General features: G+C 44.9%; 1 protein-coding gene across 2 annotated transcripts in view; it reads right to left on the reverse strand.

Annotated features, from left to right (window-relative positions):
* The window catches only part of ORC3 (origin recognition complex subunit 3), a 114015-nt gene that overhangs the window by 13465 nt on the left and 76598 nt on the right, over positions 1 to 23952 (reverse strand). For both annotated transcript variants that reach the window (XM_077289749.1, XM_077289750.1), the window contains exons 14-16: positions 19646 to 19725; positions 18144 to 18277; positions 15993 to 16087 (exon numbers count right to left, since the gene is read on the reverse strand). In XM_077289749.1, coding sequence (XP_077145864.1) covers positions 15993 to 16087; positions 18144 to 18277; positions 19646 to 19725 — 309 coding nt within the window. The remainder of the gene's footprint in view (positions 1 to 15992; positions 16088 to 18143; positions 18278 to 19645; positions 19726 to 23952) is intronic.

Below are 23952 nucleotides of genomic sequence, written 5' to 3' on the forward strand. Positions count from 1 at the left end.
CCAGTCTGAAGAAGAGAGATATTTTCTGGCCTCCGATGTAATAGAGGATGCAGATTCCTCCTGACGACCTGAGGATGAGGCATAAGAGAGGTCTGACTCAGATTCAGAATCCTCTTCCTGGATCTTCCTTTTTTTGGCTGGAGAGGGTGGCGGAGGGGGTGGAGGGGTAAAGGCTGCTAGGGAGGATTGCACCTCTTGCTTGACCAGGGATCGGATTTCCTCTAGTAAAGAAGGTTGCTCTGCCCTGACAACTTTGTCAGTACAGGTCCTGCAGAGTTTTTTCTCCCATGAAGGTGGCAGCTTAATATTACAGATGGCACACTTCTTTTTAATGGTAGTTTTGGAGGTAGACCTTTCTCCCTGCAATGAGAGGGGAGAGAGAGAGTGACCAAGGATACCCCAAAATTACTATCTAAGGACCCCTGTCCCTGCGGCACTTACTGTGGCAGGGGCAGCGCTGGGCTCTGCAAGCGCAGGGCAGGTACTGCTCTCCATGATAGGAACGGTCTTACCTGCGACGTTTTCTGGCAGGTTTTATACACAGCGGTATGCACCTGCCCCCAGCGATGTGGATACACCTCCTCCTCCCCTCCATGGTCCAGGCGTGGAGGACGCCGTCCTGCACGAGACGCTGCCGGCGGAAGTGCCTCCAGGGAGCGCAGAAAGGACCGGAAGTGATGCGCGCGACCACTTCCGGGTTGCCAGCGGCATGTTTGGAGGGGAAGGAGACCGGAGAGCTCCAGGAGGACTCCGGTTGGGAACACTAGCCTGCTTTGCCCTCACGGGGGCGCGGGAAGGCTAGGCACAGGTCCCGAGGACACCGCAGCGCGGTGCGACGGGAGCAGCATAGGCGGGGAGGTAAGATACGACCCCATGCTGCCCGGTTATACACAAGCCGACGCTTGTGAGATGCAGTAGTTACCGGCCACCACTGCATACGAAGTAAACCTCTCCTGTCCCATGGGGAACAGGAAAAGACACTGGTGAGAGGGAGGTGGGAGGGCCTTTTAACCTCTCCATTTCCTGTTCCCCATTAGGGCAAAGAGGCAACCTCCATATGCCGTCGTGGAAGGTGACTAGAGAAAATTATTTTTCAGCCCCCAGTTTTGTATTTTCCCGAGGGTAACAGGAGAAATTGGACCCAAAAGTTGTTGTCCAATTTGTCCTGAGTGCGCTGATACCCCATATGTGGGGGGAACCACCGTTTGGACGCATGGAAGGGCTCGGAATTGAAGGAGCGCCATTTGGAATGCAGACTTAGATGGAATGGTCTGCAGGCGTCACATTGCATTTGCAGAGCCCCTAATGTACCTAAACAGTAGAAGCCCCGCACAAGTGACCCCATTTTGGAAACTAGACCCCCCAAGGAACTTATCTAGATGTGTTGTAAGAACTTTGAACCCCCAAGTGTTTCACTACAGTTTATAACGCAGAGCCGTGAAAATAAAAAATCTTTTTTTTCCCCACAAAAATTATTTTTTAGCCCCCAGTTTTGTATTTTCCCAGGGGTAACAGGAGAAATTGGACCCCAAAGGTTGTTGTCCTATTTGTCCTGAGTACGCTGATACCCCATATGTTGGGGTAAACCCCTGTTTGGGCACACGGGAGAGCTCGGAAGGGAAGGAGCACTGTTTTACTTTTTCAACGCAGAATTGGCTGGAATTGAGATCGGACGCCATGTCGCGTTTGGAGAGCCCCTGATGTGCCGAAACAGTGGAAACCCCCCAATTATAACTGAAACCCTAATCCAAACACACCCCTAACCCTAATCCCAACAGTAACCCTAACCACACCTCTAACCCTGACACACCCCTAACCCTAATCCCAACCCTATTCCCAACCGTAAATGTAATCTAAACCCTAACCGTAACTTTAGCCCCAACCCTAACCCTAACTTTAGCCCCAACCCTAACTGTAGCCTTAACCCTAGCCCCAACCCTAGCCCTAACCCTAACCCTAACCCTAATGGGAAAATGGAAATAAATACATTTTTTTTATTTCTCCCTAACTAAGGGGGTGATGAAGGGGGGTTTGATTTACTTTTATAGCGGGTTTTTTAGCGGATTTTTATGATTGGCAGCCGTCACACACTGAAAGACGCTTTTTATTGCAAAAAATATTTTTTGCGTTACCACATTTTGAGAGCTATAATTTTTCCATATTTGAGTCCACAGAGTCATGTGAGGTCTTGTTTTTTGCGGGACGAGTTGACGTTTTTATTGGTAACTTTTTGGGCACGTCACATTTTTTGATCGCTTTTTATTCCGATTTTTGTGAGGCAGAATGACCAAAAACCAGCTATTCATGAATTTCTTTTGGGAGAGGCGTTTATACTGTTCCGCGTTTGGTAAAATTGATAAAGCAGTTTTATTCTTCGGGTCAGTACGATTACAGCGATACCTCATTTATATTTTTTTTTATGTTTTGGCGCTTTTATACGATAAAAACTATTTTATGGAAAAAATAATTATTTTTGCATCGCTTTATTCTCAGGACTATAACTTTTTTATTTTTTTGCTGATCATGCTGTATGGCGGCTCGTTATTTGCGGGACAAGATGACGCTTTCAGCGGTACCATGGTTATTTATATCTGTCTTTTTGATCGCGTGTTATTCCACTTTTTGTTCGGCGGTATGATAATAAAGCGTTGTTTTTTGCCTCTTTTTCTTACGGTGTTTACTGAAGGGGTTAACTAGTGGGACAGTTTTATAGGTCGGGTCGTTACGGACGCGGCGATACTAAATACGTGTACTTTTATTGTTTTGTTTTTTTTATTTAGATAAAGAAATGTATTTATGGGAATAATATATATATTTTTTTCATTATTTTGGAATATATATTTTTTTTTTTACACATTTGGAAAATTTTTTTTTTTCTTTTTTACTTTGCCCCAGGGGGGGACAATACAGATCGGTGATCTGCCAGTTTGCATAGCACTCTGACAGATCACCGATCTGAGAGAAGTGCAGGCTGCTTCACAGTGCCTGCTCTGAGCAGGCTTCTGTGAAGCCACCTCCCTCCCTGCAGGACCCGGATCCGCGGCCATCTTGGATCCGGGTCTGGAGCAGGCAGGGAGGGAGGTAAGACCCTCGCAGCAACGCGATCACATCGCGTTGCTGCGGGGGGCTCAGGGAAGCCCGCAGGGAGCCCCCTCCCTGCGCGATGCTTCCCTGCACCGCCGGCACATCGCGATCATGTTTGATCGCGGTGTGCCGGGGGTTAATGTGCCGGGGGCGGTCCGTGACCGCTCCTGGCACATAGTGCCGGATGTCAGCTGCGATAGGCAGCTGACACCCGGCCGCGATCGGCCGCGCTCCCCCCGTGAGCGCCGCCGATCGCGCTGGACGTACTATTCCGTCCTTGGGAATTAGGGCCCACCCCACATGGACGGAATAGTACGTCCAATGGCAGAAAGGGGTTAAACAACACTTTTTATGGATATCTTTGAGAAATGGCTTTCTTCTTGCCACTCTTCCATAAAGGCCAGATTTGTGCAGTGTACGACTGGTTGTTGTCCTATGGACAGACTGTCCCACCTCAGCTGTAGATCTCTGCAGTTCATCCAGAGTGATCATGGGCCTCTTGGCTGCATCTCTGATCAGTCTTCTCCTTGTTTGAGATGAAAGTTTAGAGGGACGGCCGGGTCTTGGTAGATTTGTGGTAGGATACTCCTTCCATTTCAATATGATCACTTGCACAGTAGGGTGCCAAGGAAATGCATGGTAAAAATTAAGTAGCAAGTTTTTGAAGGTCTTACCTCCTAATTTTGTTCCTTTTTGGTCATAGATAGTTTATAATTTTCTTTTTTTAAGATTAGTTATCATTTACTGGTTGCTCAATGGCACATCATATTGCAGTTTTAAATGTTTGTTTAGTATTTCTTGTCATGCATGTCCCGCGTCATGTATGGTATGATATGCCGTTTACCGAATAAATTCATTGATTTTATGTTTTGATAGATCGGGCGTTTATGAATGCGGCAATACCGTGTGTGTGTGTGTGTGTGTGTGTGTGTGTGTGTGTGTGTGTGTGTGTGTGTGTGTGTGTGTGTGTGTACACACACACATACATATGCACACACACACACACATACATACATACATACATACATACATACACACCTTGAGCAAGCGGTACATCTAAATCTACATGGTGAACAAATTTGAGGGGTAAGACTTACCAATTTGCAAAGTTCATTTTTTCTTGGCACCCTATTGCACAGTGCCCCTTGGGATGTTTAAAGTTTTGGAAATCATTTTGTATCCAAATCCGGCTTTAAACTTCTCCACAACAGTATCACAGACCTGCCTGTTGTGTTCCTTGGTCTTCATGATGCTCTCTGTGCTTCAAACAGAACCCTGAGACTATCACAGAGCAGGTGCATTTATACGGAGACTTGATTACACACAGGTGGATTATATTTATCATCACTAGGCATTTAGGACAACATTGGATCATTCAGAGATCCACAATGACCTTCTGGAGTGAGTTTGCTGCACTGAAAGTAAAGGGGCCGAATAATATTGCACGCCCCACTTTTCAGTTTTTGAATTTCCACAAAAATCTAAAATAATAATTTTAAAATAACCAATAAATTTTGTTCAACTTCACAATTGAGTACCACTTGTTGATTCTTCACCAAAAATTTACATTTGGTATCTTTATGTTTGAAGCATGATATGTGGGAAAAGGTTGAAAAGATCCAGGGAGCCGAATACTTTCGCAAGGAACTGTAGAAAAAAGTAACTAAGATAAAGTGTTATGTCAATTCCCGGCTTTCAGTCATATTATTATTATGCATTTTTATAACGCCATTTATTCCATGGCGCTTTACATGTGAAAAGGGGGCAAATATAGACAAGTACATTAAACATGAGCAAAAAACAAGGCACACAGGTACATAAGGAGGGAGGACCCTGCCCGCGAGGGCTCACAGTCTGTAGGGGATGGGTGAGGAATGGATACACTAGGAGAGGGTAGAGCAGGTTGTGTGGCGGTTCAGTAGGTTCAGGATCACTGCATGCTGTAGGCTTGAGAGAGTTCCAGAGTATGGAGGAAGCACGGGAGAAGTCTTGGATGCGGTTATGGGAAGAAGAGATGAGAGGGGAGTAGAGAAGGAGATCTTGAGAGGATCGGAGGTTGCGTGTATGTAGGTATCGGGAGATCATGTCACAGATGTATGGAGGAGACAGGTTGTGGATGGCTTTGTATGTTATTGTGAGGGTTTTGAACTGGAGTCTCTGGGAGATAGGAAGCTAGTGAAGGGCTTGGCATACAGGTGAGGCTGGGGAATAGCGGAGAGACAGGTAGAGTAGTCGGGCAGAAGTGTGTAGGATGGATTGGAGTAGGGCCAGAGTGGTAGAGGGGAGGCCAGAGAGTATCATGAACTTATATAGGATAAAATGTAACTTTTACTTTTTAAATTTAAAAGCCAAAAAGCCAAAGACTCACATAGAAAAAGTGCAAGGTGCATATAACAAAACAAACACACAAATAACTGTGAACCAAAATTAGCGCTAAAAATCCTTATCAGAACGCTATACCCTTATATTTTCTTTCCAAAAATAGGGTACAATAGCGCTACAAAACCTCACTGATCTCTAATACCCTATAAACTGGGCATAGAGTATCATAATACAGCAATAGGGACCTTTAATCAATGGCACCACTAAGAGGTTTTTTATAATCCCAATATCGCAGAAAATACTATTTATATTTATAACCTGCAGATCTGGGAATACAACTATGGATTCAAACTATTGCCAGAATTATATCGATATTCAGTCTATCCAGGACTGTACCACATTCTTATTAGGCCCACAAAAGGAATCCATTAGTCGTGGCTGGTTTGTGCAGGAATAATAAAGAACGATCTCACCCGCTTTGTATTACTGCTGATGGTGGTGGATGTTCTCCCCCATTATCCCGACGCGTTTCGTTTGTGACTCCTCAGGGGATATCATCGGGGTTAAGCAAATGTGTTCGCCCAGCCGACGCTGCCAGTCCATGCGCGCATACAAACATATCTATAGATAGAACATATATAGGTTGTCTAATATCTATAAATATCTACTTATGCCAAAGCTACATAAAGCCTTTTAAACTTCATAACATGAGAGGCACTATATTCTTATTTTGCCTTCTATGATAGTTCATGAAGGATCCATCACATGTACTGGTCAGGACAATATTCCTATTTTTTTAGCATTTAGGATTGCTAGCTGTTTATATTCTGTCACATCTCAGAGAAAGGTCTGTGAGTCCTGCTTTCCTCAACCTAATAAATTCTGAAATTGGATATGACTGTATCTTCTAAGCAGACTAAGCGACTAGGGGATTCATATTCTGCGTTAACCAGGAAGATAGTAAGTGAGGACACTGAAAATCCTCTCTTCTATGCAAGCCACATGTCAAGCTCTGCTTGTGGGCCAAATCTGCAGGGTGGTTATATTTGGCCCACGACGGCACCACTGCCTCCAGCCCTCTAGTATCGCACCTTCAACTGTACCAGCAGCAGCTCAATCTTCCTCCTTCTTCCTGACATTTCAGTGCAGCAGGCGTGATGTCACTATTTCACACCCGATGTGCCGAGCAATCTTCAGAGCCTTTGCTGCAGAGACCGGAGCAGTGGGGGAACGAAGAGAGCTGAGATTTTTTTTATATGTGGGGCCCATTATACTGCATGAAGGACTATGTAGAGCCTATTATACTGTATGGAGGACTATTAGTAATATAAAAAATCCCAAAATCATATCGACAGTCTGGGTAGAAGCACATATAAATTATGTGCCCCCAGACAAATTATATCCGCTCCGTAAGATACATGTAGAAAAAAGGAGAACAAGGAGCATACAATAAGAATATATGTTATCAATGTCTTTATTAGTACAAACATTAAAATAGCTATCAGTAATACGTCGTTATATTTATATTCCAATCAATCACAGAAGGAGAGCTGCCACCCCTTTCACCCCAGTAAGTAGTAGGTAGTTAAACAGGGAAAAACCAATCCCCATATACAATGTGAAATTGGTAAGCCCATATAGAAAGGATGTATCAGACAGTCTGGCCACATGCACTAACATGAAAAGAAAGTCGTCAATTGTCTAGGGCATAACATCATCTATTAGAGATGGGCTTACCAGAAAAAGGGTGAGGAGGAGAGACACAACTGGAGAAGAAGCCCCGACGCGCGTTTCGCGGCACTGCCACGCCGCTTTCTCAAGGGGATATGAAGTTAGATCGTCCAGGACTTTCTAATAACCCCCCAACCCCAGTCACATGTACATATCCAGCCAATCATAGCGACGCATGCGCACTGCGACGGCCAGGACCCTGCATGAAGACAGGGCGTCAAACCAAGTGCGCACGCGCCGGGAAAATATCCCGGAGCGGGCGCACAAAGACGCCCGCCCACATGCCGGAGCCGACCATACACAGTGCGATGCGCACGGCCACAGGGAGGAGCATGCTGCTGGAGGTATGATAACCCAAGGAAGAGGTCTTCAGAGTTTTTGTTAGCCAAACACACCACCACCGCAGACACCAGTAACTACCAAGTCTTAGCCCCTAACGGGACTCCTGTACCTCCCCAGGGATTTGTGCCCTCCTCTCGGTATCTACTATTGGAAGTAAGGTTTGAGAAAGACCCAGAGGGTCAAAACGTTACCTTGAAACACTGCGGTGATACCTTTAATTTTGGTGTTTGGCTAACAAATTCTGAAGACCTCTTTCTTGAGTGCGACTGTTGTTGCATAGGACTATATTCTGGAGAATCCCTCCATGTTCAGTCTGCAACAGTTTTAGCGAGAGTGCATGTCTTGTTCTTCACTACGGAGGTATGATAACCGCAGAGTGGGAAAATAGTACCATATAGTCATTTATACTTATAGTCCACAATATTCTACTTTAGAAAGACACTTAATATAAAGATAATGCAATCCTACAAAAGACTATATAAATATACTTGATGGCAGCCCGATTCTAAAGAATCGGGAGTCTAGAATCCATATATACTTACTTTATTCAAATGTAAGAATAATACAATTAATAAATAATAGTAAGAAAGAACAAAAAATGGCTGCACTCACCAGCTCTTGACAATTCTTGTTATTTAAGGTACAGTTACACAGAATCCATGAACATGCTTATGAGGGGAGTGATGAAAGACATCAGACAACAACTTTGCGTGTTGTGGCAAATGCCACAACAACGGTTCTTTGCTTAAGAACAATAATGTAAATAATAAATAATATGTATCAATAACTATGTATATTGGTATGTTCTTTCTTGGCACAAATTGCAGGAAGTAGTATTCTAGGCAATTATATATTAGATGGGCATTTCCTGAAGGAAATACATGGTGCTTGAACAGAGCTACCAGCTTTACAGCAGCACTTTTCACACACGGGACTGGGGGGCGCACTTACTTTTGGGGCCGCACTTACATTTGGTGGGCGGGGCCCCTCGGCCTCCGATTTGGTGGGCGGGGCCCCTCGGCCTCCGATTTGGTGGGCGGGGCCCCTCGGCCTCCGATTTGGTGGGCGGGGCCCCTCGGCCTCCGATTTGGTGGGCGGGGCCCCTCGGCCTCCGATTTGGTGGGCGGGGCCCCTCGGCCTCCGATTTGGTGGGCGGGGCCCCTCGGCCTCCGATTTGGTGGGCGGGGCCCCTCGGCCTCCGATTTGGTGGGCGGGGCCCCTCGGCCTCCGATTTGGTGGGCGGGGCCCCTCGGCCTCCGATTTGGTGCTCCCTGTGCTCTGCCTGGGGCCCCTGTGCTCTGCCTGGGGCCCCTGTGCTCTGCCTGGGGCCCCTGTGCTCTGCCTGGGGCCCCTGTGCTCTGCCTGGGGCCCCTGTGCTCTGCCTGGGGCCCCTGTGCTCTGCCTGGGGCCCCTGTGCTCTGCCTGGGGCCCCTGTGCTCTGCCTGGGGCCCCTGTGCTCTGCCTGGGGCCCCTGTGCTCTGCCTGGGGCCCCTGTGCTCTGCCTGGGGCCCCTGTGCTCTGCCTGGGGCCCCTGTGCTCTGCCTGGGGCCCCTGTGCTCTGCCTGGGGCCCCTGTGCTCTGCCTGGGGCCCCTGTGCTCTGCCTGGGGCCCCTGTGCTCTGCCTGGGGCCACTGTGCTCTGCCTGGGTCCCCATATGCTGCCTGGGGCCCCTGTGCTCTGCCGGGGTGTAGGACACTGGTGACGTCACTTAGCTCCGGACATTAGCTCCGGACATTAGCTCCGGACATTAGCTCAGGACATTAGCTCCGGACAAAGCCACGGAAGTTGGCACAAATTGCAGGAAGCAGTATTCTAGGCAATTATATATTAGATAAAAATCCATTCACATTATGGTCAACTACGACTGACTTAAAAACAATCCCTCGTCACTTTAGGTCACACCATAATTGTAATGAGAGACTGCTTTCAGTTAGGGGGATTGATGTACTCCATTTAGGCATCAGAGGCGGTGACAACAAAAAACGTTTGGCACAGATCGAAAACAAATGGATTGTTCTGCTAGATACTCTGACCCCTAGAGGTCTTAATGAATCTTTGAGCTTCGCCTCTTATCTTTAGTATGACTTGTTTAATTAAATTTTTTGGTTCTATTTTCTTTTTCCATCATTTTCTTCCGGATTTATTGTTTTGTTTTTATCTTGTTTTTAATTTTATTCTCTTCTCATGATCAGTAAAATTTCCAATCTATGGGTCCTGTTTTGATTCCCTCTGCTCCGTATGGATTTAACTGACCATCACCCCCACCATCTGAAATCATGGACACCAATTATGGACAAGAACACGCTGCTTATTGCCCGCATAATGTGAATGGATTTTTATATATTTATATAGTCTTCTGTAGGATTGCATTCTCTCCCACTAATCCCTTTAATTATTTTGCAGCCCTGAAGGACCTCCATTTGTTTTCCCGCAAATTAATCCTCAAGAAGCTCCATACCAGAAGAGATACCGCTGAGGTGATGAGCGATATCGAGAGGGAGACACTCCGTGATTTGGAGGACCTGCTTGAGGAACAAAATACATCTGATATAAGTTCCCTCCTTCCGCTCGGCCAAGATCTGACAGTTTCCCCCCCTTGTCCCTGTCCCCGGCAATAGAAATCTTTACCAAATTGGTAGGCGAGGATTTAAAAAACAAAAAAAACAAACAAAAAAAAAAACTTTCCTCTCGGCGGACATATGACAATCTGACATCTAAAAAGCGTCAAGCCATTAACCAATTACAATCTCTGAAAGATGTTGTTTTTAAACCGGTGGACAAGGGGGGGAATGTGGCAGTCTGGCCGTATGTGAAGTATGAGCAGGAAGCTTTCCGCCAGCTCAATGACTAATACATACCTCAGGCTGTCCTCCAACCCTACGGTCTCATAGTTGCGGGAATTACAAAATATCCTTATCAGGGCTTTTGAGAAAAACGTTTTAAAACTAAACAGGTATTTGATGGATTGATGGTCAAGTCACCCAGGGCTCCAACATTTTACCTGTTACCTAAGGGTACCGTCACACATTGAAATTTTCATCGCTGCGACGGCACGATCCGTGACGTCGCAGCGATCGTATGATCATCGCTCCAGCGTCGTAGACTGCGGTCACACGTTGCAATCACGGCGCTGGAGCGATGCCGAAGTCCCCGGGTAACCAGGGTAAACATCGGGTAACTAAGCGCAGGGCCGCGCTTAGTAACCCGATGTTTACCCTGGTTACAAGCGTAAACGTAAAAAAACAAACCGTACATACTCACCCGTCGGTGTCCTTCAGGTCCCTTGCAGTCTGCTTCCTGCTCTGAGTGCAGCCGTACAGTGAGAGCAGAGCGCAGCACCGCTGTGATCTGCTCTCTCACTTTCCGGCCGGCACTCAGAGCAGGAAGCAGACTGCAAGGGACCTGAAGGACACCGACGGGTGAGTATGTACGGTTTGTTTTTTTACGTTTACGCTTGTAACCAGGGTAAACATCGGGTTACTAAGCGCGGCCCTGCGCTTAGTTACCCGATGTTTACCCTGGTTACAAGCGAAGACATCGCTGGATCGCTGTCACACACAACGATCCAGCAATGTCAGCGGGTGATCAAGCGACGAAAGAAAGTTCCAAACGATCTGCTACGACGTACGATTCTCAGTAGGGTCCCTGATCGCTGCTGCGTGTCAGACACTGCGATATCGTAACGATATCGCTAGAACGTCACGAATCGTAACGTCGTAGCGATGGAAATTTCAATGTGTGACGGTACCCTAAGGTCCACAAGGATGCCCTTGACCCCCCGGGGCGTCCTATTGTGTCTGGGATTGATGGGATCTGTGACCCCATCTGCCAATTTATTGATTACTATCTCAAATCCTTGGTTGAGACCCTACCCTTGTATGTGAGAGACACTATGGACGTTCTGTCAAGGGTCGATGGCATCCTTGTGGACCATGACACAATTCTTGTCACAGCCGACGTCGAGAGCCTATATACCTGCATCGACCATTCCCAGGGGATGGATGCTGTTCGTCGTTTCCTGGGGACCTCCGACCTGGACGGCCCTTTGTGTGAGCTGAACCTCGAGCTGGTGGACTATATCCTCACCCACAACTTTTTTGTCTTCAAGGACAATTTTTATTTACAGAAGCGCGGTACAGCCATGGGCGCGACGTGTGCGCCCTCGTATGCCAATCTCTTCCTTGGCGCCTGGGAGAGGGATATTTTTGGCAATGGGGGCCCACTGTCCGCTGCCTATGTGCTGTGCTGGTATCGCTATATTGATGACATTCTGTTTTTGTGGGGGGATCCGTCCACCAGCTCGAGGACTTCATGAGGATTCTTAAAGGGAACCTGTCACCCCCAAAATCGATGGTGAGGTAAGCTCACCGTCATCAGGGGCTTATCTACAGCATTCTGTAATGCTGTAGATAAGCCGCCGATGTATCTTGAAAGAGGAGAAAAAGACGATAGATTATACTCACCCAGGGGCGGTCCCGCTCCGATGGGTGTCAGGTCCGGTACAGCACCTCCCATCTTCATTTCATGATGTCCTCTTCTGGTCTTCACGCTGCGGCTCCGGCGCAGGCATACTTTGTCTGCCCTGCTGAGGGCAGAGCAAAGTACTGCAGTGCACAGGCGCCGGAAAGGTCAGAGAGGCCCGGCGCCTGCGCACTGCAGTACTTTGCTCTGCCCTCAACAGGGCAGACAAAGTACGCCTGCGCCGGAGCCACAGCGTGAAGACCAGAAGAGGACATCATGGCATGAAGATAGGAGGCGCCAGAGCGGATTTGAGACACCCATTTGACCGGACGGCCCCTGGGTGAGTATAATATAACCTGTTTTCCTCCTCTTTCAAGTAACATCGGGGGCTTATCTACAGCATTACAGAATGCTGTAGATAAGCCCCTGATGACGGAGAGCTTACCTCACCATCGATTTTGGGGGTGACAGGTTCCCTTTAATGACAACACGTGTAACATACGGCTCACATATACTTTCAATGCAGTCACGGTTGACTTCTTGGACATTCGTCTCGAGGTAGATTCCGACCGGCACATACAGACGGATGTATTCAGGAAGCCAGCCTCTGTTAATTCTTTACTGCACGCTACCTCTGCCCATTATCCAGTCAGGGTCAGGGACGTCCCGGTCGGACAGTTCTCAGGATGCGGCGAATTTGCTCCTCTGAGGCCAAATTTGAATTACAGCCACTTGACCTGAAACAGAGGTTTATGGCCCGCGGCTATAGCCGCACATCTGTTAAAGCTGGCTACGATCTTGCCAGGAAAACCCCTCGGAGTGATCTATCTATATGGCGGTGGACCTATTAGGTTCGTCTCCACCTATAATCATGAATGGAAGAGTATGCCCTCCATCCTAAAGAAACATTGGCATATCCGTCGAACATTTTATGGAGCATTATATGGGGCGTATTTTGTATGGAGCATCTTATGGGGCCCATCATGAACTGTATGTAGCATTATATGGGGCGTATTTTGTATGGAGCATCTTAAGGGGCCCATCATGAACTGTATGGAGCATTATATGGGGCTCCTGATTCAATATGGATATTCAAAAACACTTAGCCTACTGATGTCTCAATTAATTTTACTTTTATTGGTATCTATTTTTATTTTTGACATTTACCGGTAGCTGCTGAATTTTCCACCCTAGGCTTATACTCGAGTCAATAAGTTTTCCCAGTTTTTTGGGGCAAAATTAGGGGGGGGTCGGCTTATACTCAGGTCAGCTTATACTCGAGTATATACAGTATACTATTCCAACATGCCCCTATTGTGATTATGTGTTTATTTTACTCTAGGATCTATTAATTAAAATGTACTTCGTTCGTGGGACAATCCCTTTAAGTTTGTTTCATCGTCAAATTTTATGATACGGAAAAACTTTCTCAATTGAAGGCTTTTTTTTTTTTTTTTTTATAACTATCAAGGTTGGCCTGTAACTTTGTCCAAGTTATTAATTTTGGCTCTCTGTGTATCAATGAATATGCAGAAATCAGATTTACATGATGCATCCCAATAACTGAACCATGTGTCATTCAATTCAAATTAGTATCTGCACAATTATCCAAGTAAACAATACAAAGAACAACTTGCAGTGACTGTCTTTGTTTAGCGGACTACAGACTGCTAGTGGCAGTGTACAGTTACTCCAGGCTGTAATCTATAGTTTGTTTGTTTTTTTAAACTAATATGCTTCTGCCCTGCTAGAAGTCTACACATTTAAAAGAGCTGTCCGGACCCCATATCAATAAGTCTGCAGTCAGACTTATGAATCCCCCCCCACCCCGGAACAGGCATTATGACCTGGGACCGGGGGGGTATGTAGGGATGTATGTATGTATGTAGGTAGGTAGGTAGGTAGGTATGTATGTATGTAGGTATGTATGTATGAATTAAACATACTCCCAGCCAGTAGGCGTAGCCTCGCTTCCATACACTTGCATGGAGCGATGCGGCGCCCTCCAGTCAGCCATGCCCACTGGTCGGCAGTCACACAGACAGCAGGTAGAATACAGCACTAACTAAAAACATACAGTCTTAGGCTGCTGTCACACCATCAGTATGTGTGTAGGGTACCGTCACATTAAGCGACGCTGCAGCGATAGCGACAACGATGTCGATCGCTGCAGCGTCGCTGTTTGATCGCTGGAGAGCTGTCACACAGACCGCTCTCCAGCGACCAACGATGCCGAGGTCCCCGGGTAACCAGGGTACACATCGGGTTGCTAAGCGCAAAGCCGCGCTTAGTAACCCGATGTTTACCCTGGTTACCAGCGTAAAAGTAAAAAAAACAAACAGTACATACTCACCTGCGCGTCTCCCAGCGTCTGCTTCCTGACACTGACTGAGCTCCGGCCCTAACAGCACAGCGGTGACGTCACCGCTGTGCTTTCACTTTCACTTTAGGGCCGGATCTCAGTCAGAGCAGGAAGCAGACGCTGGGAGACGCGCAGGTGAGCATGTACTGTTTGTTTTTTTTACTTTTACGCTGGTAACCAGGGTAAACATCGGGTTACTAAGCGCGGCCCTGCGCTTAGTAACCCGATGTTTACCCTGGTTACCAGTGTAAAACATCGCTGGTATCGTTGCTTTTGGTGTCAAACACAACGATACACGGCGATCGGACGACCAAATAAAGTTCTGGACTTTATTCAGCGACCAGCGACATCACAGCAGGATCCTGATCGCTGCTGCGTGTCAAACTAAACGATATCGCTAGCCAGGATGCTGCAACGTCACGGATCGCTAGCGATATCGTTTAGTGTGACGGTACCTTAAGCCAAAACCAGGAGTGGGTGATAAATGCAGAAGTGGAGCATATGTTTCTATTATCTTTTCCTCTAATTGTTCCACACCTGGTTTTGGCTTACACATACTGATGTAAAATACTGACCAAACACTGATAGTGTGACGGCAGCCTTAGGCTGATAAGTGGACTGCTCAGCCCAATATGGAGGCAGTCTCCGACTAACCGTCTACTACAAAAAACAGACTGAACAGCACCTCCAAACAGAATAAATCAAGTGTGAACAGGTGCAAGCTGCTACGACTGCATACTACACAAAAAAGAAAACAGCAATGCTCTGTAAGTGCTAAGATGTAAGCAAATATTGAATATATGAAATATGGACTGCATTACTTCTAAACAGAATATAACCACAAAAATGAGGGTACTTGGTGCAAAAATTGAACAAGTCGAGAGGCATGTCCGATTAATATTACGTTTGGGGTCTATCAAAGAAAGGTACGCGTTGTTGCAGCTCGTGGGCCCTCATGCATTGGCCAATCTGTGTGTCAAGTATCTCTGTGTTATAAGTATATTCTTTATAGCAGTAATGCAGTTCATATTTCAGGTGTACAACGTCTCCATACAGCTTAGCACTTACACAGTTCTGCTGTATTCTCTTGCTTGTAGGTTATGCAGTCATGGCAGCTCGCCCTGCTCACATTTGCTTTATTCTGTTTGGAGGTGCTGGTAAGGGGTTTTTCTTTTAGCTATATACACATATCTCTATGCACACATAACTATATCTATATATACAGTCTTCCATCTACAGTGAGATACAAAATAGATCAGAAGACAGTCCAACCACTGTTGGCAAAGACTGATTTTTGATCTAAGGTTAGATAACTCATACTGTGCCTCCCCTGTCCTAAGAGATATGCGGAATCGTGGAGACAATCACAGCATAATAAAGGAGTAGGCGGTCATATGATGTTTCACTTTACCACTGCATCTATAGCTTTCACGCCTTGCATTCATAAGCATATCCAAGCTGTCACTTGTACAGCACTTGTATATGTTGGCACAGGCAGGTGGGGATATGGTGGCCTCTGACCTCCTAATTGGCTATCCCGTCCTTGTGGCATATTGCAGATTGGGACAGAAGAAGAACAACAACTTATTAGTGAATAACATGTTAGGGCATTTGCCAATTATATTTAAAAAAATGATGCGATACACTTGTGCATGGCACATTGCAACACTACTACTAATATGTTACATACTTTCTGAAGCTGGTACAGATCAGTCTTCTGTAGGCCTTTTTGTGTGTTGTGCTCTTCATTTTCTATGTTTTGCAAGTTGTCCCCTGCTCCTCCATCTAGATAAAAAAATGTAATGTAATGTAATGTAATGTGTATATATATATATATATATATATATATATATATATATATATATATATATATATATATATATATATATATATATATATATATATATATATATATATCCGTCAAATGTCATGGTCTAGGTCTTCTAAAACTTCTTTAAGACCAGGATAAATGAGCCAGACTAGTTTCTAGGGTCATGTACCTATCAGAAATCTACGCATGACTGCAGCTTGAGGAATTAGAGCCATGACGTGCACATATGGGATACTGAGGCCAATGTGTCTGGGCCCTACTAGATGCATTGAAGGGTTTTTATTATTTAGTCCCTTATTGGATGTAATTTGCATCCCATAAATGGAGTCATATAATGAATTGTCTGATACTAATGGCTCCTTTGCTCCACTTCCACTCGAGGTAAAAAGACCCTGATGATGAGGAGGAGCAAGAAAATATTGCAGTCTGATCTGGGATCGGAATCTTTTTCTTTTACCTCTGGGATCTCATCAGAGGTAAGAATTGTGTCTTCTGGTCTGAGGTTTGATGCCTCTCATACACCCACCATGATTTTCTACTTAGGTGGTCAGGTTTGCCATTGTTTTTTCCATCCTCTAGATTTTATTCCTAAGCAGTCAGCAGAACCTGAAGCGAGGAGACCACCAGCAAAGACTACAGTACAGCATGAGAGCCTGTGTGTCTGGATTTTCAATTGTATGGTCACATCCCGTCCTTTTCACCACTACATGTAAAGCAGGCTCTACAACTAGTCAGAAGACCTTAACGGACCAGCACCAGCTCTCCTGACCTGAACCAAACAGTCTTAAGGTTTCTAGGCACATTGGAGTGACGTCAGACAAAACTGCAGATATAGATGGGTTCTGCTCACCATATACTGCGTATGCCCCATCCCTCCCAACAAATTATGTCAGGGGATTTAAAGATCTGCCTCTGTTTTCAGATTGCCCACAGTCCTTAATTCTGTGAGAGATAAGCCACCACCACCGAAGGGGTCTGGCAGCGTCTATCTCAGAGACCACAGGAGTGGCTTAGCAGACTGAGCGTCCCTGTGTATGGGAGAGTCGGGCAAATCGGTCAATCAGTTTCACTACTTGGGTTTTGGTAGTTTGTCTTCCATCAATGCTGATTCCAAGATGGATTTTTGGTTGCGCCCCTACATAACCTCAGCTTTATCAAAGTAGGGCTAAATCCTAAAAAGTCTTAACAGAAAATTTCAATTTAGATATGAGGTTACTGAAAAAAATATAAAATGGTGGTGCCAAAATAAATTTCAGACATCCATTTTTTTTTTTTTTTTTAAATTTTGAATGCTACTATTGCCACGTTACAAAAGGAAGCACATTTTGAGCAGTTAAATTGTTAGTAATTGGATTTCTGTTGTCCATTTTTCTAAATCAGTTCAGTCAGCCAAAGAGATGAACGAAGTGTGGACCACACATGAGCAAGGCCTACTCCATTTTATGCAGTAGAGTCTATTGCTATGGCAAAGTTATATATGCATGTACATCAATTACTCACTAAGTGAAGCTCTGCACATTCAGTCTCTAAATTCTTATATCAGAAGTCGTCCCGATGTCAGAAGTCCTCCTATCATCAGAAGTCGCCCCTACGTCAGAAGTCCCCCTACGTCAGAAGTCCTCCTACGTCAGAAGTCCTCCTACGTCAGAAGTCCTCCTACGTCAGAAGTCCTCCTACGTCAGAAGCCCTCCTACGTCAGAAGCCCTCCTACGTCAGAAGCCCTCCTACGTCAGAAGCCCTCCTACGTCAGATGTCCTCCTACGTCAGATGTCCTCCTACGTCAGATGTCCTCCTACGTCAGAAGTCCTCCTACGTCAGAAGTCCTCCGATGTCAGAAGTCCTCCGATGTCAGAAGTCCTCCTATTATCAGAAGACGTCCCGATGTCAGAAGTCCTCCTATTATCAGAAGACGTCCCGATGTCAGAAGTCCTCCTAATATCAGAAGTCCTCCTGTTTACAAAGGATTTAGAAAACCTAAAGGAAAGTTAGAAAAAAGTACAAAATATTCACCTTCAAGATGCTGGAATTGGGCCAAGAACCCCGCCAATTTCCTTAACGCACCATCAAGCTGTCCTCCAGAACATGGCTTCATAACCTCCAGGCACTTACGAAGTGTGGAGACGAGTTCATCTTTTGCCAGCATTCTACAATAGAAAATTATGCCAGTCAAAAACGCCAAAACCAGACAAAAATCTGAAGCTTTTAAAGGGAATCTGTCACCAGGTTTTTGCTGCTCCATCTAAAAGCAGCATAATGTAGGGGCTGAGAACCGGATTCCAGTGATGTATCACTGACTGGGCTGCTTGCTTTGAGTTTTCCTTTAAAAACAATTATATGGGGTTCGTCAGCTTAAAATGTTATATTTGTTGCCTAGCAACTAGTATCCACGTTATGTTTTGGTCAGACAGATCTCCTTGCTCCTGTGTAGACTGGGCTTGTCACCCACGATCCTCCATGCTAGTGATGTGCCTTAGCAGGGAAGGTGGCATCTAGTTCTCAGCAATAAGTATGAACATATGTTTTTGTGACACCATAAACACTGCTACAACGTTTACCAGTATAACACTATGATAAAAACAGTGCCACATAGAAAATAACTAATATACAGAATACTAATTAAAATCACCACCGAGTGCTTACAAGGGAATTTCAGGGTAAATAAGGACAATACAGACAAGGGAGATTGGAAGTGTTCTTTGCACGGTCACCAGCCGGTTACTGATGGAGAGAAGGATCCTTCCTTGGTGCTCATAAGTATATAGTAATAAAGCCTACTGAGCAAAAACAGACAACCCTTTTTAATGACGGCAAGTAAACCTTTTTTCCACAGTGATTAAGGGGTTTTATTTGCCCGCCATGTTTACCGTCACAATCATCAATCACAATCACCGTCACGTCATTTGTCTGAAGACCGTTTATGGTTCAGGCCGAAATATTACTTTTCACTTTAGTTTAGTGGACAGTCACACAAATGTAATTACTGTGAGAATGCTGGATACCTTCTTACTACACTAAGGGGTTAGAATCCTTCTCACGCACCCATGCAATAGGAGTGCCATATATCCCATATATCCTCCATTCCTTATTAAAGACAACCTGTCATACAAAAATGTGTATTGTTTCATTCTAACTTGCATGTCATCCCATGAAATCCCTGGTGTGTGTCCATGAGTCCAGTGGGCGGGCCTACTCAGTGACTGACATCCCTGCATGACTATGCAGGCAGACGTCCTGCCAGTGACTGACAGCTATCACCCACTGGACTTGTATGTATACAAACACCAAGGATTTCTAGGAATAAAGTGCAAGTTATCCTGAACCTTTTCCAACAATCCGATATATAATTCTGCTCATCTCCTTCTTTATACCATGCTGTCCACAGATTGTACTGCATCCACAACGTGACAGGTTCCCTTTAAGTACCAGATGAATGAAAAAGGTCAACCCACCTATTACAAGTGATAAAAGAGTACAGCCTGCAGGGCCAAAAGGTATCAAAGAAAAACACTTACCGCAGGAGGTTTAATGCGGAGTTGTAGTCCTCTGTATCCCATATATTCCTTTCTAAACATGCACAATAAAGTTCTCTAATCTGGAAACCAAGTACAGAAACACAGTGATAACAGCTGAAATTACAGGCGGAAAAACATTTTTCATGCAGAGAAGTGATATTATATGGTAGCACCCACTCAAATGGGAGTCACTCATGCCATGGATTTCCACTGTAATGTGGCAAGCAGGGGTTAACCTCATTTGTGCAATATATGAAAATGCAGATGAGTGTGTGAGCATATAACACACTGCATGGACAGTATTACTGATCAGAATCAGCGCCATCTGCTGGTTACACGGAGGATTACTGGCATGTGAAACCCAAGATGATGGAACATGAGCTTTTCAATGATCCCACAATGGTCATTGCGCACAGTTTCCACATTGTTGTAACACCCAACAACGCATGTTTGCATTCATTTTATTTTACTCTGACAATAAGTATGTCAGGTTTTTTAGACAACGTAGAAAGTACTGATTGGCAGCTTTCTGGATACACTGTGCATAGGCAGAAAGCTGCCAATCAGTGGTGGTGGTGTGGTTGGACAGCCTGCTTTACTAGTAGTGATGAGCGAATATACTCGGTACTCGAGATTTCCAGAGCACGCTCGGGTGTCCTCAGAGTATTTTTAGTGCTCGGAGATTTAGTTTTTAGCACCACAGCTGAATGATTTACATCTGTTAGCCGGCTTGATTACATGTGGGGATTCCCTAGCAACCAGGCAACCCCCACATGTACTTATGCTGGCTAACAGATGTAAATCATTCAGCCGCGGCAATAGAAACTAAATCTCTGAGCACTAAAAAATACTCAGAGGACCCCCGAGCATGCTCGGGAAATCTCGAGTAACGAGTATATTCGCTCATCACTATTTACTAGTTCTTTAGTGATAATCTCCTGATAACTTAGTGATTTTATAAAAACTACAATAAGTAGTCTAGTAAGTGACACATCACTAGAATCCAGGTCTCTGCCCCTACATTATGCTGCTCTCCGATATCAAAAACCTGGTGACAGATTCTATTTAAAGGGTTTTACCGAACTGCAAAGAAAAATCTGCAGACAGTATTTAACTGCAAAATAATGACTGATGTGCGCAGTGTGGTGTCACCGTTCCCCTGTATAAGCATCAAGAGTGTGTGCACACTTGCAGACACATGCAGACTAGAGTCTCGGTTGAGAGAAACAGATATGAATCTTTGTACTCCCTGTTCTCGCTGTCTGCACAGATATAAATCTAGTCTGCATCTGACTGCTCACTCACGCTCTGAATACAGGGGAATCGTTACAGTTCGGCAATCTGCACACAGTAACTGCAGACAGCATCATACATTTGACATGTACAAAAATTTAAAATTAGAATGGATATTGGCGATATATATATACATATATACATACATACACATTTATATATACATACATACATACACACACACACACACACACACACACACACACACACACAGAGTGGGTTCGTAAAGTATTCAAACCCTTTTACATTTTTCACTGTTTCATTGCAGCCATTTGGCAAATTGAAAAAAGTTCATTTTTTTCTCATTAATGTACACTCTGCACCCCATCTTGACGGAAAAAACCAAAATGTAGATATTTTTGCAAATTTATTAAAAAAGAAACACTGAAATATCACATGGTCATAAGTATTCGGACCGTTTGCTCAGTAATGAGTAGAAGCACCTTTTGAGCTAGTCCAGCCATGAGTCTTCTTGGGAATGATGCAACAAGTTTTTCACACCTGGATTTGGGGATCCTCTGCCATTCTTCTTTGCAGCTCCTCTCCAGTTCCGTCAGGTTTGATGGTGAACGTTGGTGGTCAGCCATGTTCAGGCCTCTCCAGAGATGCTCAATTGGGTTTAGGTCAGGGCTCTGGCTGGGCCAGTCAAGAATGGTCACAGAGTTCTGAAGCCAATCCTTTGTTATTTTAGCTGTGTGCTTAGGGTTATTGTCGTGTTGGAAGGTGAACCTTTGGCCAAGTATGAGGTCCAGAGCACTCTCGAAGAGGTTTTGATCCAGGATATCTCTGTACTTGGCCGTATTCATGTTTCCTTCAATGACAACCAGTCATCCTGTCCCTGCAGCTGAAAAACACCCAATAGCATGATGCTGCCACCACCGTCTATCTTTGTCTCATCTGACAGAGAATCTTATTTCTCATAGGCTGGGAGTCATTCATTTGTTTTTTAGCAAACTCTATGTGGGCTTTCATATCTCTTGCACTGAGGAGAGGCTTCCACTGGGCCACTCTGTCATAAAGGCCCAACTGGAGGAGGGCTGCAGTGATAGTGGTCTTTGTGGAACTTTCTCCCATCTCCCTACTGCATCTCTGGAGCTGAGCCACAGTGATCTTGGGGTTCTTCTTTACCTCTCTCACCAAGGCTCTTCTCCCACGATTGCTCAGTTTGGTTGGAAGGCCAGGTCTAGGAAGACTTCTGGTGGTCCCAAACTTCTTCCATTTAAGGATTATGGATGCCACTGTGCTCTTAGGAACCTTGAGTACTGCAGAAATTCTCTTGTAACCTTGGCCAGAGCTGTGCCTTGCCACAATTCTGTCTCTGAGCTCCTTGGCCAGTTCCTTTGACCTCATGATTCTCATTTGGTCTGACATGCACTGTGAGCTGTGAGTTCTTATATAGACAGGTGTGTGCCTGTGCAAATCAAGTCCTATAAGTTTAATTAAACACAGCTGGACTCCAATGAAGGAGTAGAACCATCTCAAGAAGGATCACAAGGAAATGGACAGCATGTGACTTAAATATGAGTGTCTGAGCAAAGAGTCTGAATACTTATGACTATGTGATATTTCAGTTTTTCTTTTTTAATTAATATGCAAACATTTCTACATTTCTGGGGGGTTTTTCAGTCAAGATGGGATGCAGAGGGTACATTAATGAAAAAAAAAAAAAGAACTTTTTTGAATTTACCAAATGGCTCAAATGAAACAAAGAGTGAAAAATGTAAAGGGGTCTGAATACTTTCCGTACCCACTGTATATACTGCAAATATTTGGAATATATGTAAGCTGGGTACTAATCCAAAAACAATAATAAATAGCGATTGGATAAAACCTAACCTTTAATAGGTGTGTCTAAAATTACTCAAGATAAACAACATAACATAGCAAGGAGCAGGGAAAAGAAAAAAACCCTTGTGTGTAGGTGAACCCTGACAAACACAGAATAGAAAAGAAAAAAAGGGGGATACTAAAAACATACGTATCCGACAGTACTATAGAGTAACTTAGGCTATGCGTATCATCTGGACAATGATTCAATAAACATCAAAACTAGTGCACTCCATGTAGGACACGCACAATTTGTTTGTGTTTCATGGGCTGTACCCAAATACTCTGTATATCATGCCCGTATACCTAAGGACCATTATCAATATCTATTGGCAATAATGAATGTAGTGGTATTTGCCACAATTATCAACAATTTTATCCTTTGTTCAATACGCATATGTGGCGGTAGATCGTGACAATGGTCATGTATAGTGATCACTTGACCCAATTGTCAGTTAATGTCAGTTTCTTGTAAACCTAAACTGATCATGCTCAGTCATGGACAAATGTAGACCATACCGTTGTAGCCACATGTATCACCGTCATACAATAGATACTGTCAGAGGTTTATAGCAGCATAGGAGAGGCTATACAAACAAGATGTGACCGAACAACAAGTCACTGTATTGCAAACATTCCGGGACCATGCTACCCCATGTACATACAACATGAGCGTCCCTATTGGTCACAATAGTGCGGTCACCATCCTTCTATTTCAGGCACTGTTAGCCTCGGGCATCAATGTGTGCAAGTTCCGCAACACAGAGCCACTATGTAAACTGTTAGATCTCACCCAAAGTTGGAGAGAGTTAACGTATCTCTCAAAGGATGAGCATGCCCCTCATACAGTCATGGCGTCTCCCGACGCGTTTCGTCCGATAGGACTCATCAGGGGAGTGAAAAACTGCCACTTTACAGATCTTACCTCGTCCGTGTTTTAAAAGCGCCAAGTCCGGAAGAGCGCCTTTGGGACTCCGCCCCTGGCGTGTGACGCGCTTCCTGTACTGCGCAAAATGTATCTGGTATATCGGAGCGCTCGTACGGGCAGTGAAACGCTGAGTGTCATGGAGATGGAACGCAAGCGCTCCACTCCACTGTCATGCGCCGCCCGGCACAAAATCTATGTGAGCTCCATACCCACATGTAATCAATATGAAACCCTCTCGGAGTTTGTCTCAAATGTACTG

This window comes from Ranitomeya variabilis, chromosome 2 (assembly GCF_051348905.1).
Source record: "Ranitomeya variabilis isolate aRanVar5 chromosome 2, aRanVar5.hap1, whole genome shotgun sequence".
NCBI classification, from domain to species: Eukaryota; Metazoa; Chordata; class Amphibia; order Anura; family Dendrobatidae; genus Ranitomeya; species Ranitomeya variabilis.